The sequence below is a fragment of the Paramisgurnus dabryanus genome, chromosome 10 (assembly GCF_030506205.2).
Source record: "Paramisgurnus dabryanus chromosome 10, PD_genome_1.1, whole genome shotgun sequence".
In the NCBI taxonomy this organism is placed as follows: Eukaryota; Metazoa; Chordata; class Actinopteri; order Cypriniformes; family Cobitidae; genus Paramisgurnus; species Paramisgurnus dabryanus.
In genome coordinates, this window is record NC_133346.1 from 1,768,437 (window position 1) to 1,783,637 (window position 15,201).

General features: G+C 39.4%; 1 protein-coding gene across 1 annotated transcript; it reads left to right on the forward strand.

The window, feature by feature from the left end:
* Window positions 1-1,609: 1,609 nt before the first annotated feature.
* hic2 (hypermethylated in cancer 2) lies at window positions 1,610-14,726 on the forward strand. The gene is made up of 2 exons (XM_065263772.2): window positions 1,610-1,769; window positions 10,455-14,726. Exon 2 carries the CDS (start codon window positions 10,485-10,487, stop codon window positions 12,162-12,164), a length of 1,680 nt encoding a protein of 559 aa, XP_065119844.1. The 5' UTR covers window positions 1,610-1,769; window positions 10,455-10,484; the 3' UTR covers window positions 12,165-14,726.
* Window positions 14,727-15,201: the final 475 nt, after the last annotated feature.

Genomic DNA, 15,201 nt, shown 5'->3' on the forward strand with positions numbered 1-15,201 from the left:
AATACTCCTAATCTCATCCTTAGATTATGAGACTTTAACCTGGATTTCACAGGCTGGTTCACATATATTCATTTTTATTTATTTATTTATAACATATAAATTATTTTAGGTATTAAAACATATTTTTTCTTTTACATTGGATTACCAGGAAACAATATTAGCTTATAGTCAAAGATTCATAACAAACATGTTATTTGTGTCGAAACCCCTTCAAAACAGCCAAAATATTCAGCATAAATAAGAGTTTGACGGTAATATAAATTTGGCATTGTTTACTTATGTGACTCTGTTTATGACAGGCTAACCAGGCTAAAGTCTCAAAATCAAATTCTGAGATGATGAGCATCCAAGTTTGATTTTATTAATTTGATTTAAATCTTTTACATGATCTTAGTCGATATTTAGTCAATCCATAACTGATGCATATTGGACATTGACATTTCTAGGGCACAGTATTATAGTTTAAAACTACTATACAGCTTTATTAAGCACTTGAACAAAATCATTGTCAATTCAGTAAGGCAACTTAAGTAGTGGAGTGAAAGCCACCCATGAACCACAATACTAGACTATCTAGTTTTTCAGGTGATTAAACTGCTGATAACTAACAACCAAAACGAACAAACGTGTCATAATCAATGTTTGATACCACAATAATGGTTTTGGTGTCAATAGTGGTTTTACATTAATAGTCAAAACACTACCACATCAAGATAGCTATAGCTAACAAATTATAAAGACATGAATATTTTCAAACATTATGGGGTGGTTTCCCGGACAGTCCCAGACTAAAATGCATGTTTGAGCTCCTTTACTTTCAAAACACCTTGTACTGACATATCTTAACATATATATGTGCTATTTTTTTTATATTTTTAAGGTTTGTTTTACTTTAAATGTCGTAATTTAACTAAGGCCTAGTCCTGGATTAATCTTAACCCTGAAACCGCCCCTGTAAGTGTTGTTAGGTTTATTCTAGTATGAATGAAATGAAAGTGCATGTTAGATTTTTTATGATCACACGTTTTTAAGATTTTTTTAGTAGTTAAGTATATTTTTAAGTGAGTGTGTTAGATGATTTTATTCAGTATAAATATTGCAGTTTTACTGGATGTCATAAAACCTTACTGTATGATATCAAATTACACATGAATGACAAGTAAAACCAACTCATATTTGAAGTGAAAAATGAAGATGGCATTGAGAGTCACAGATGCACGTAAAAAAAAAACATAAAATTAAGTGAATTTGTGCTTAAAACAAGCAAAATATCTTCCAATGGGGTTAGAAAAAATCTTAAAATAAGTTATGTTTTTTCTTAAACACTAAAGCCAAGAAAAAAAAATGGCAAATTTATTTTTAATCACAAATAATCTTTTTATTAGTTATTTTCTTAGGTCTTTTTGCTCATCAAGAAACTGCATCTTAATTTAAGAATTTTTAGATATTTGTATTGAAAACAAGACAAAAATACTAAGTAAGAAAGTCATTTTTTGCAGTGTGAGTATCATACAGCAGCAGCAGCAGCAGCAGGTCACGGCACGCAGCATCATCACATTCACACCCGCCGCGAGCTCTTTACGCAAATGAGCGCGTGTGGCTGGCAGAGGCAGGGCACTTGGCTCTTTCTCCCCCTCTTTTACTGCCTCCTATTCAAATTTGGGTCAGGGGTGAGGATTTCTCACGTCACACAAGCAAGATGGCGCTCGGAAAGCTGTGAGATGTGAACAGAGGATGGCTGTTTAAAGACATTCAGTCGATGTATTAAGGTAAAGATGCTTTATTCTTCCGCGTGCACGGTATGTCGAGTTATAAAGACGCGTTTGGAAAGCATAAACCGCGGGGTTTGCGAGCGCGTTCGTATCCATTTGAAAGAAACAGTGATTCCTCAAGCGTATTGCGTGCCCACCGGGGCTTTTAACGCACGGACGCACGCAAGCAGCGCGAGCGCAGCCTGGCAATACTGGCAATACTGTATGTTTTATATATAAAGGATTGCCACAGCTTTAATGTAACGCATCTAAATGTGACTGTATGCAATGTTAAACAGATGAAATGCACGTATGCTGTATGTTTATAGTGCAGTATGAATGTTTACGCGATTCGTAGGTGGTAAACGCCTGGCAGCGAGTCGCCTTTATGTGGATTCCTGCCCCCCTCCTCCCCTCTCTGTGTGTTTACCTTTAACATTTTTAATACTTGCGCATGCTTTTGGGTTTTTATTCATTGTTATTAACGCATTCAATCAGATATAAAAGTACGAATGTGAGGTAAACACGTGTGTTTGTAACTGTCTGTACGTAAATCACAGTTTATTAGTATGAAGGGTAAAGTTGATGTATGGTTGTATCTGTTAAGAAGCGTTTGCTGCTGTTTTTGTGTGTGAGTGTGTGTGTGTGTGTGTGTGTGTGTGTGTGTGTGTTTGTTTACCTCACACACAGACACACACTGGATTATGATGTTGTTACATTATAACGCAGCAGGTGATGAGTTTGTCACATTCTTCTCTTTTATTGTTACATGTATATCGTTTGTTACATTGTTGCTTTGCTTGAAATACTAAGTGCAGTTTGGTGTCTCAGTATTTTGCTGTTCATATTTGAATGAATAAATGTACCTCTATATATCTACAGGATGGGTGCTTTAATAAGAAACCTTAAAAACTCATCCATTTTAATGAACTGGGGGAGGGGGTGGCTTGTTTTACAGTGGTTGCTGTGGGTTTTAGATCACTACACCTTCATTAAAGTCATTCCCTGCCTCAGTGACAGCTTGCAGTATGTGTGATATGATAGTAAACAAGCGGATATCCACGTGCACCTCTTGTGTTGAGATCAAAACGTTTTATGGAGGAAGCAATAATGAATTAAAGAGTAAAGAAGTGATGAAATGCTTTGTGGCTCTTTGCTATGTGCTGTTGTGAATGATACGGGGAAACGAATCGGTAGCGCAGTGAGGTTTCGAGCCACAGTTACTCGAATTTAAATTTCAAATGCATTTCGAAATGTTTCTCTGTGCGACTGTGAGTCGGGCGGCCTCTGCTGTAATTGGTTTAGCTTTGTGCACCATAAAGGTATCAGAGAAAGGAAATGAGAATAAAAGATGTGTTTAATAGATGTAGTGGCATTCACGTTAAAGCCCAATCAATACTCTTATGAAAGGAAGGCCTTGGTTTCTGCTTTGAATAATGCAGATGATGGGCTGTATTGAGTGAATGGGGTGGGGACAGTGTATTTAGACCATTATCATTGAGAGGGGCGCTTTCCAAAGTTTGTTGTGGGTTCAGATTTTGATCTAAGCCTAATTGACACCCAACGTTTTGTGTCTGTTTTATGAGGGTTTTATCCGTTTGTCTAGTAATGTCACCCAGGTGAGTGCACTTTTTAGTAATAATGAACATGTTTAACTAGTTACTCCTTTTAGATTACTAAAGCGTAACTTTTTAACCCGGAAATAGTTATAATTGGGACAGCCCTGTTTTTTTTACTCGAGTAGAATGTAGGTTAACTTGTATTTAATTGTTCAGTTTGATTCTTTTACGAATGTGTAGGCTCACATGTTTACGTGTGTGTTAATGTATGGTTTGTGTGCTGTTGCTTGAAGGCACAACCTCGTGTCTGAAATCTTGTCCAACATGCTTGGTATGTTTCTTGACTTTAACCCGGAGCTCTTTTAACCGTGCTTTGTGAAAAAAAAGCAATAGCAGTGTAAAATGTCAGATATTGTGTGGATTATTAAAGATTATAAATGTGATTTATCAATCGAGGATTACTCCGGGTTGCCTAATCTGACTTTTTTTTTTTTTTGTATTCTGGGTTTTTAATTCATGATATCAGGCTCCGCCGTTACACAGGGCAGAGTGTTTTGTGTTTTTTAGAAGTAGATTTTGTTTTACGAAGTCCCCTTTATTCTGCATGAAATGCTCACACGATTGAGGGTTTGAAACAGGTTTTTCAGTATGTGCTCGCCTGCTTTCGTCTGCTCACTTTGGCTGTCGTTGAATCTTGTTTGTGAGGTATTTTAAAACTTCAGGCCTTGTTTCTACATCATAGATGAACCCAGCGTACTTTTGGTTTAGCCACAAACCACATTAACATCATATGCCCAAAGATGGACCAGAAACCCTTCGCTCATTTTAAGTGCAAGTAAAGAAACGTTTAAATAAGTCCAATTTCATTTCAAGTTGTCCCTTTTTCTTCTAAGTGTCTCTTGGTTTTGTTGGACCCTGGTTGTTTTGTAGCACACATCGGGTGTGTTATTGAAAGAAATAGACGGGGCAGAGAGTGTGTACAGGGGGGTGAATTCTTCAGATATGGGGCATTCTGTGTTATCAGACCCTTGGTTTTGTTATTGCATCACATCATTTCAATCAGGTTTAACCGTTTCAAGAGGTTAGCGGTTGGTTACAGTAAGCACTTTGATCTGAATGTGTGTGAAGTTACTCACCTGATGTCAATAAAACTAAATGGGCACTTGACTATTTGGGGATTTCTCTGTTTTAGAGATGTAATCATCACATTTTAAGTGAACTGTGTCATGATGATGTGATTTTATTCTTGTACTCACGCAATATGCAGAGGGTGTATGCATAATGTGAACGGATGATGTTTTGTTTGCCAGGACACTTTCGTGGGAGCCAAAGTGCTCAGTTTGTTTTTATAGCATTAAGACAATAAAGTTCGGGGCCCTCAGGGGTCGGTGCCAGTGGATAAGCTTGTTTATGAGGTTCAGCACACTGCCTGTCTGACTTGTTTACCCGTGATGTTACTGCCCTCCCTTGCACTTTGACTTTTTTTCAGACAGCAATCTCTGTGATTAGAGCGGTCGTTTCGTCTCGCAGACTCCGCTGCTCATTCATGATGAGAAGTAGGAATGTGAAGCAATCGAAACACCAGCAGCATCTTATCAAGACTTCTGTGCAACTCTTAGATAAAGACGTTTCTCTGATGTTCCTCGTCTTTGGATGTTTCTCTCGTTTCTTTATGTAGGCACTGCAGTGGGTTTGAGAAGTTTGATTGGTTTATTGGTATTCATGCCGTTCTTTATTTATACTGCTGTAAGAGGGAGATATGGTATCACGCAATTGTTTAGGGCTGGCCATACTGGTTTTTGTGGGTTACTGGGTAAATGGAGACGGTTAGAGAGACGATTTAGAGAAGTAAAGTTGTTCCTGAATGTAAATGTGAAGTGTGTTTGCATGATGAGGTTAAAAATACAAATTTTAAATATAACTTCAAATACATGATCAGCACATTTTGCATTATCTCAAAGGTTTCTTGATTATATATGCTTTTTATAAGACAAATTTATAAACGTTTGGCATTTTGTGCATTTTTTCCGGCATTGCTGTGTTAGCAAAAATCCTATATCAAGTGAAAATCATTTAATATGTTTATTTTTTCATGCACTACCCTGAGTCATCATTAGATAAAGTCTCATGAAACAGTCATGAACTCAAAAATCTGCTGACTGATGGATATTCTGACCCTATTATTGGTTGAGACGAGAAACAAGATTGGGTTCATGACAACAAGACGAGACAAGATTGTTTTTACATTTTTTTAAGAAATCCTCAATGATAAAATTACAAATGGATACCTGAAATCACATAGTTTTTAATTATTTTGGTAAATCATAATTAAATAATTTGATATTTTTTGGTAAATAACAATGAATAATAACCTTTGAAATTACATAATAATGATGATGCAATAATAATTTGTTCAAATAATTTATTAAGCAAAAAATTAATATGTAGCCTCTGTATTAAAAACCAGCATTATGTATTATAACAAATGCCTGCAAAAAGGTGCTAGCGGACTTGTGGATGTTATCTTTACTTTCACTTTAGATTGAGAAAACGCTTACTTTTAGCAAAACAACGTTTAAATTCATTTGAATCTTTAATATTTGTCCAATTCTTTACAATAGAAATGATACAGCCACTGTCATTCTTGAGCAAGAACATGCAGACGTTAAATCATCAAAAATCTTGTGACACAATTAATCTCGTGAGATCTCATTGTACGAGTTCTTGTCACACCCCAAATAGCTGTACACTACCATCGTGAATTATATAAAGTATAAGCGCATTATGTTTTGTTTTCTGTTGATTAAGATTTTAATAGTCACATTACTTTGCCCTTACATTCCTGTATGATATTTAAATAAAATGTGACAATAAAATGTATTGTTTTGGGTTTAAATTTATACCAGAAAACATTCTTGTTTAAATCACGTGCACTTTTTTTTAAACTTTATTTAAAGCATGAATCACAACATGATGTTGCAAATTTGTGTTTGTGCAAAAAAAATTCAGTAGCGTTTCTCATAGACACGCCAGTCTGGCAGAAATCTACTTGGTTGCATTACAAAGATTCTGGTGCATGTCAGGGCCTGCTCATCCAGTGGATCGGGTGCTGGTTTACCTGTTTCCCACCACACCTTCGGTGATCACCCAGCTCGGGTTTCAAGCTGTCTGTCACACAAACCACCCGGTGCTGTCCAATAACCTTTTTACCCAACCCCCATCTAACAACAAAGGGACTGACCCTGGAGGCTGGCATTAATGAGTGCTGGCAGGAACGTTAAGCTGTAGTGGACGCCCATAGAAAAGAAAAGAAACTGTGTTACTGTTCAAGTCTTTCTTCTCTTTTTTTCCTTTAAGCTGAAAGATGAGAATTTGTGTATGTTTGGATCCAAATATGATGCCAGTTTATACCTGCTGGTTTTTACAAGCCACATGTTTTGACAGCAGGCAGCTGTTAAGTGTTGGTCTCTTAAATGTGTTGTGATTAAAATGCTAATAGAAGGAAGGAAGTGTAATACATGAAGCATTTTGAAAATTGTTTTGAAAGGATATTTATTCATGTTAGTTTGGCTAATAGTAGATACATAATACACCGAAAATACATACCCAGATTATATATTGGGTAAGATTGACTGATAGAGAGAGGGAGGGAGAGAGATCGAGGAAGAGAGAGAGATAGAGGGAGGGAGAGAAAGAGAGAGAGAGAGAGAGAGAGAGAGGGATGGATGGAGAGAGAGATGGATGGATGGAGGGAGGGAGGGAAAAAGAGAGCGAGAGGCGGATGGATGGATTGAGAGATGGGGGAGAGAGATGGATGGATGGATGGATGGATGGATGGTGGGATGGGAAAAGAGAGCGAGAGTGGGGGGGTGGATGGAGAGAGAGAGTTGATGGATGAAGGAAAAGAAAGGGAGAGCGATGAGGGTGGATGGAGAGAGACATGGAGAGATGGATGGAGGGAGAGAGAGAGATGGATGGATGGATGGATGGATGGAGCTGGATGGATGGATGGATGGAGATGGATGGATGGATGGATGGAGATGGATGGATGGATGGAGATGAAGAGATGGATGGATGAATGGAGATGGAGAGATGGATGGATGCATGGATGGATGGATGGATGGATGGAGATGGAGAGATGGATGGAGATGGAGAGATGGATGAATGGAGATGGAGAGATGGATAGATGGAGAGATGGATGGAGATGGAGAGATGGATGGATGGATGGATGGATGGAGATGGATGGATGGATGGAGATGGATGAATGGATGGAGATGGATGGATGGATGGAGATGGATGGAGATGGATGGAGATGGATGGATGGATGGAATGAGAAGGAAAAGAGAGAGAGAGAGAGGGTGGGGCGGTTGGATAGAGAGATGAATGGATGGAGGGAAAGAGAGCGAGAGAGAGGATGGAGTGGATGGAGAGAGACATGGAGAGCTGGATGGAGGGAGAGAGATGAATGGATGGATGGATGGAGGGGAAAAGAGAGAGTGGAGGGTGGATGGAGAGAGAGAGATGGATGGATGGAGGAAGAGAGAGAGGGGGGTGCATGGAGAGAGATGGATGGATGGAGGGAGAGAGAGAGAGAGGGGGGGTATGGAGAGAGAAATGGATGGATGGAGGGAAAGAGAGTGAGAGAGAGAGGGGGGGTATGGAGAGAGACATTGATAGATGGATGGAGGGAGAGAGAGAGAGAGTTGGATGGATGGATGGAGGGAGGGATTGAGGGAGATGGATGGATGGAGAGAGAGATGGAGGGAGAGCGAGGATTGGATGGTTGGAGGGAGAGAGAGAGATGGATGGATGGAGGGAAAGAGAGTGAGAGAGAGAGGGGGGTGGATGGAGGGAGACATGGAGAGATGGATGTCGGGTGGATGCACTGCAAAAAATTATTATTAAATATAAATAATAATAAATATAATGATTAAATATAAGTCTTGTTTTCAGTAAAAATATCTAAAAATTCTTAAATGAAGATGCTTTTTCTTGATGAGCAAAACGACCCGAGAAAATAAGTCTAGTTTTTAGACCAAAAATATCAAATTTAAGTGATTATGTGCATAAAATAAGCAAAAAAATCTGCCAATGGGGTAAGCAATTTTTCTTGAATTTAGTGTTTAAGAAAAATGTTCAAGATTTTTTTGCTTACACCATTGGCAGATTTTTTGCTTGTTTTATTCACAAATTCAGTTAAATTTGATACATTTTGTCTAAAAACTAGACTCATTCTCTTGGGTAATTTTGCTCATCAAGAAAAAAAACATCTTGATTTAAGAATTTTTTGATATTTCTACTGAAAACAAGACAAAAATTCCAAGAAAGTCATTTCTTGCAGTGTGGATGGAGGGAGGGATTGAGGGAGGGAAAGAGAGAGAGGGGGGTGAATTGAGAGAGAGAGGGATGGATGGAGGGAGGTATAATAAATTAAGTCTTCAGAGTTTGCACATATATTGCACTAGTGTTGTCACGGTACCAAAATTTCAGTAGTCTGTACGGATACCAGTAAAAACTGTACACAAATTCACACAAAAGCATGCTAATTAAACACTATTTTATTAATAAAGTTAAATATTAAAGGTGACATAGAATGATTGAACGGGGTATTTATCCTTGTTCTGTGATGTGACATGTAGACAAAAAATTTTTTTGTTTGGGTCTGTAATGCCTTAGAAGCTTCCTAAAAACCTCTCTCAGATAGCTCTATTAGGGTGGTGGATTTTAAACAAGTGGTTTTGCACCTATTTGGCTCCCCCTACTGGCTTAACTTACAATCTCATTACTGATTGGCTGACTTTGCTGCCACTCAAAAAATTTAGCCAATTACTTTAAAGTGGAGGGGCAGTGAGATGCCTGTGATGTCATAAGCATCAGTTTTTCAGATAGGGCCGTTTTCTGGCTAACATTTCTAAAAGAGGAATTTCTATGAGACTGAGATGTTTAGCATGTCTAGCACTTTTCGTATGTTTGTGAATGTGGGTAGACGACCATTATTCAACAAAGACAAGGTACAAATGGTTTTTCATTCTCTGTCCCCTTTAATATAAAACAATAATATAAAAGCATTGCCATTCTGTATTTACTTTACATTTATTCATCAAGTATAAAATGTATTTGTTGCTGTAAGGTTTCAGCAGCTGTTGTCTGTGTGTGTTTGCTGGGATCCTTGATGCTGATGAACATCATCCTCAGTCTGCTGCTTTAAAACAAAAATACAATAAACTTCAGTAAGACAACTGATTGAACATAGACGCATATACAACATTAGATGACTGGCACTAAATAACTGGTTTTAAATAACAAAACTGAGCTATTATATTACATTTACAAAAGACTACATAGATTTATGTACCTGCATGCATATTAAGGGTTAAACGGCAAACATTGCTAGCCGAACATTCATTATTTTCTAACACAAGAAACATGTCACCAAAAAGCCTCTGCTGTGTAAAATCTGCAAACCTCTATGTGTTTTTAAAGCATTAAAAGCTTAATAAGCACACCTGACAGCATGAGCATTAGCCCCACTGGTACTGTACTTACTAATAAGTTTACAAACGGGGATTTATTTCAATCCAACATAAAAATACTACAACACTCATAATGCAAACGCAATTAAAAAAGCTTACCTGCTTGAAGTGTAATAAATCCAGTCGACACCTTTAATGTGTTTCCTCATTTTATCCTGACACTTCGCTTATTCTTTCAGTAATCCGCTTGAAATCTGAAGTATTTCTGTCCGCGAGTAACGTGACTCTGCACATCTTTAAATGATTTTGTGAAGTTCAGTGATTCTGCATTAACTCTCGTTGCAACTCGCATCTTTGTGTTAGGTCTACAAAAAGTTTCCGACTTACAACCTGTCAAACAGCGCATCAGTTCCGGGTGGACCCAGACCTGGTACCGATGATTTTTTTTTAGTACCAGCTTTGTACCGAAGACCCGGTACTTTTGACAACCTTATATTGCATAAAGGTCAAATCCCATCAACAGTTGTGGCATATCGTCCATTTAAGTTGTATTGTTTGTTTAGAAAAATATACAAGAGATGACTTGAATGGGTCAATTTGATGAAAGGCATAATTTAATAAGTGTAATAAACCCCACAATGGTTGACTGAATGTGTTTTTTTGTTTTGCAGGTTTCATAGGTGAAGACACAGAAGTTGGAAATGGAATTGCCAAATCATGCCAAACAATTGCTGCTGCAGCTAAACCAACAAAGAGCCAAAGGTTATCTGTGTGATGTGATCATAGTGGTAGAAAACGCCCTGTTTCGGGCACACAAGAACATTCTGGCAGCCAGCAGTATCTACTTCAAATCCCTCATCCTTCACGACAACTTGATTAACCTTGACACAGACATGGTCAACCCGTCGGTTTTCCGACAGGTCCTAGACTTCATTTACACTGGCAAGCTTTTGTCCTCAGATCAGTTCAGTGACCACAATTTCAACGCCCTGTTAACGGCAGCAAGCTACCTCCAGCTTCATGACCTGGCTGCTCTCTGCAGAAAGAAGCTCAAACGCAATGGTAGGTCCCTCCTCAGCAAACCCACCACTCCTACCAACGGTAGAACTTCTAGAAACCAAAGGCTGTCCTCCACACCCGTAACTCCAAACCAAATGTCAGGGTTAAAAGACTGCGAGAAGGCCAAGAGACACGACGATCTGCTCAAAGACGACCTGTCCGAAGATGAGATGTTCCCGAGAAACGCTCACTGTGTGACTGCGATGAGTCCATCCACGAGTAAGAACGGAAGCAACGGCGGTTGCGGCATCCAGGAACTCGGCCTGGACCTTTCCAAGAAAAGTCCCTCAGGGAGCACGGCCACCGAAGAAGTGAGTCCCAGCAGCATCCCGCAGGAATCGCCTCAGTCTGCCTCGGAATCCACACCCAACAGTGCCTCGTTCGAAGAGAACGCCAACATGCAGAACCTCGCCGGCGGGGAGCCCATGGAGTTGGGAGGAGAAGGAGAATGTGAAGAGAGCCAACCTCCTCCGGACATAGACCAGCGTAAAAGCTCCCGTCATGTGGCGCGACAAAGGCGGCAGGCCAAAGGAGAAAGCAACAAAGGTGAAGATGTCGAACGAGGAACTTTACCCAACGGTGTCGCCAAAAGATTGAACGTTGCCGGCGAAAGACTCCCTGGTGGAGGGAAGGGCAACTCTGAAACATCCTTCCAGTGTAAAGAGGAAGAGGAGGGCTTGGAGAACGGACAAGAACAGAGCGAAGACAGCGGACACAGCGAGAGCGAAGGCGGAAGGAACAGCGCCAATTACGTTTACCGTCAGGAAGGCTTCGAGCCGGCACTCGGCGACAACCTGTACGTCTGCATCCCCTGCGGCAAAGGCTTTCCGAGCTCGGAGGAGCTGAACGCTCACGTGGAGACTCACACGGAGGAAGAGCTATACATCAAAGAAGAGGACGACGAGTCCTATCCAAAGGAAGATGAAGTAGAGGCCGAAGATTTGTCTTCGCAGATCAGTCACGGCCACGGCACGGAGTCGCGACGATTCAGCTGCTCGGTCTGCAACAAGAGCTACAAAGATCCGGCCACTCTCCGGCAACACGAGAAGACCCACTGGCTCACACGTCCCTTCCCCTGCAACATCTGCGGCAAGATGTTCACTCAACGCGGCACCATGACGCGCCACATGCGCAGCCATCTAGGGCTGAAACCGTTCGCCTGCGAGGAGTGCGGCATGCGCTTTACCCGCCAGTACCGACTCACAGAGCACATGCGGGTTCACTCGGGTGAAAAGCCGTACGAATGTCAGCTCTGCGGGGGGAAATTTACCCAGCAACGTAACCTCATTAGTCACCTTCGAATGCATACCTCCCCGTCATAAGCCAAAGACCCCAGGAGCGGCAGACCCTCAAGAAAGAGAGACAACGCACACCTCTTCCTTTATAGTTTACTGCAGAGTTTGAAGTTTTAAAAACGTGAAGCTGGATTCTCCTCTGCTTTTAATGACAGGAGGAGCCATTCAAACAAGGATTCACGAATAAAACGATCGGTATGATTTTATTGGCTTAAGATTTCGTTTACTGTGAATGTAAAACTGGCTACTAATGCCGTTGTATTATCCAACCAGATGTTAGGACTGCTTTCAACCGCTGCAGTCTATGCTTTGATATGTTGACATGTTCAGAATTATTCCTCCTTTGTTTTTCTTGGTCTTTCTAAACTGGTATATGCTGGTATGTGGAAGGTTTAAGCTTTTAATGACCAAGTTGTTTTCCACAAGTATTGCAAATTCAAAAGGTTTAAAGTGTCTCTAAGGGTCTGAAGATAGTGTTGTAAGACCAAGACTTGTCTGTGGTCTTTTGTGTGGTATTTCATAAAAGCTTTGTGCATCCAACCAAACATTTCCCAGTATGCCTGCTCTGTATCCATTGGCTAATTCTGGCTGTAGCTGGGTCGGGGTTTCCTACTGTAGTTTTGTACCATAACCAAACCCTTCATGATTGTTGATTAATCATAGCAGCGAGAACCAATAGGAATATTTTTACATCTTTGCAAATGGATGCGTTTAGCACAGGGCTACTACAATTCGCCCCACCTACATCTGGATTTAAGCCAATGGAAACATGCTGAAGAGAGGCCATGGGTGGTCTTTTGAGCTGTGTCGTTTACTCTGAAAGAAAAGCCAAACTTAAAGGTACTTGTTTTTAGATTACTTTAGATAACTTATTGATATGCTTCTGTGAATGTTTTAACTGGAAGTTCTAGGGGTTCGGGTTGGGTGATGGGTCAGATTTGGGTTTATTATTATCGGTACAGTTTTTTCTTTACTTTTTTTAGTTGTTTTTTCCCTTGACCGAAAAAATTCAGGTCCATACGGTCCTGTCACGTTCTACCTCTTAATTCCTAAGAACAATACATTAATTGGACAAAATATGGAGGTCTCTCTAAATATAGATTTATAAAGTTTGTTGAGGTTTTCTAAATAGTTCTGCCCATCCACAAAAGTTTTAAGTTTTTAAAGCATTAATGTAGAAAATAGTTACTTTGGGCACATGTATTTAAGGTTTTGAAAGAGTAATCCAAAGAGAATGGCTTACCAACAAAGGTTTCCTGTAAAATATCCCAACCAAAGGTTTCTGATTCTGCAGAAGGTACGAATGTCATCCAAGTTCTCGACAAAGAGCAATGTAGTGAGACGTTAATTTGTACTTGACGTTAACTAAAAACCAATGAACTTCTTTCCTCTGGTGGTCGAGAGCGTCGTTGAAGTTTACAATAGTGTCTTTCAATTTCTTACTCTGTCTACAGATGAACTTCAGAAGGACTTGTTTATTTTAGTTCAGACCAAACAGTGCGAGTGTTGTAGATTTTTGTTACATATCTATCGTTCATGCTTGGAAGTCTTACCGGACTAAGAAAGCGATACACAGCCCCCCAAAAAACCTGTTCGGAAATGACATTAGTTGTGTGGAATCATCTATTCGTTCGATTCGAGGTATCTGTATTATGTAAAGTATGCATGTTGAAAAGAATTTAAGGTTATTCAAAATGCTGATAATTGTATTGGGTTATGAGCAATGTTACATTGGTCAGGGTTTGGATAAATGCTGATGGATGTATTTGATATTTTTCATCTTTATTACACGTTACGTTTTCCACCGATCATGGTGTATTACATTCCATATGTAGTTTTTAATGTCTTTTTTGTCAGGTTATTATCTCTGGTTCATCTTCAGTGTCCTGTTTTTGGGGGGCAGCTATAGTCGTATTGAATGGAGCTCTGTTTACACCCTTTTTTCCTGGAATCCTTTCCCAGTTGTTTTTGTTCACCTCTCATAACATTTTTGTGTAAATTGAATCAGTTCGAGTCAATGCACTGAATTTGTGCTGCGCCTTTCAAGCGTATTGCATTAATAGGTCTGGAATGGACAAAATGATTGATTTGAGTCACGTGGTTGCAGGCTTTAGGTAATCCAAATCATATTTAGCTCGATAAGAGACAGTCTGGATATTTAAAAGTCCTTTGAGTTTTTGTTACAGTGCGCTCTGGCATTGATAGCTCAACTCAGGGAGAGGTTTTTATTGAAGGATTCCAGGAAAAAATTCCCGTTGATATCTTGCTGGTCTACAAGCACTTAATATGAACGTTACAGAATTGATGTTTTGGGTAAGATGCTCTGTTGTTGAGTCCAGCGTTTAGATGAGAGAACGGGAGAAGAGGAAAAAGTATGACAAAAAGTTTCAAACTGTGACAATAATGTTTCTACTTCAAAACTTCAGGGATAGTTTTGCATATTTTGAAATGTGGAGCTTTCAACTACATTTGTAAGACTGTGTATCAATTTCTGTATTTTAATGACGAAAAGCAAAACACTAGTTTTCATACAGAATAGATTTTACGAGAGTATGTTCCCATTTCAAAACACTTTAAAAAAAATAAAAACAAAGCCAGAGATCTTAAAGGAGTTTTACTTTTAAGTTCTTGAGTGTTTTTGAACAAAAAAAACAACAAAATAATAAAAATGCATTCTAGTTAAAAATGTATAAACAAAAAAGATAAAAGCTCATACCCAAATTTTCAGACTATTTTCTAAACCAAAGCACATTTTGAATGATTGATTGATTGATTGATTGACAGCTTGTCTGATAAAAATATTCTTGTGTATAATAAAAATCTCATTGTTTACATAAAACCTCTTACAGTCACAGACCTCAGGTGAGGGGAGGCCAGTTTAACCATGCGACGCTTCTGTGTACGTCATCGAAAGTCATAACTGTGAGTCGTGCCCTGTGAACGTAGCCGTATGTTCGAGTGCTGCTTCAACCACTTGATTTACAATTGGCCCTTTAAAATGTGCCGAGACGTCCCATACGCAAATCATACAGTCGCCAGTATGCTTATGAATTTGCTGCTTTTG

Bases quoted from the DNA above. Each gene is read 5' to 3' on its own strand.
- hic2 (XM_065263772.2), top strand. From the start codon at position 10,485: ATGGAATTGCCAAATCATGCCAAACAATTGCTGCTGCAGCTAAACCAA.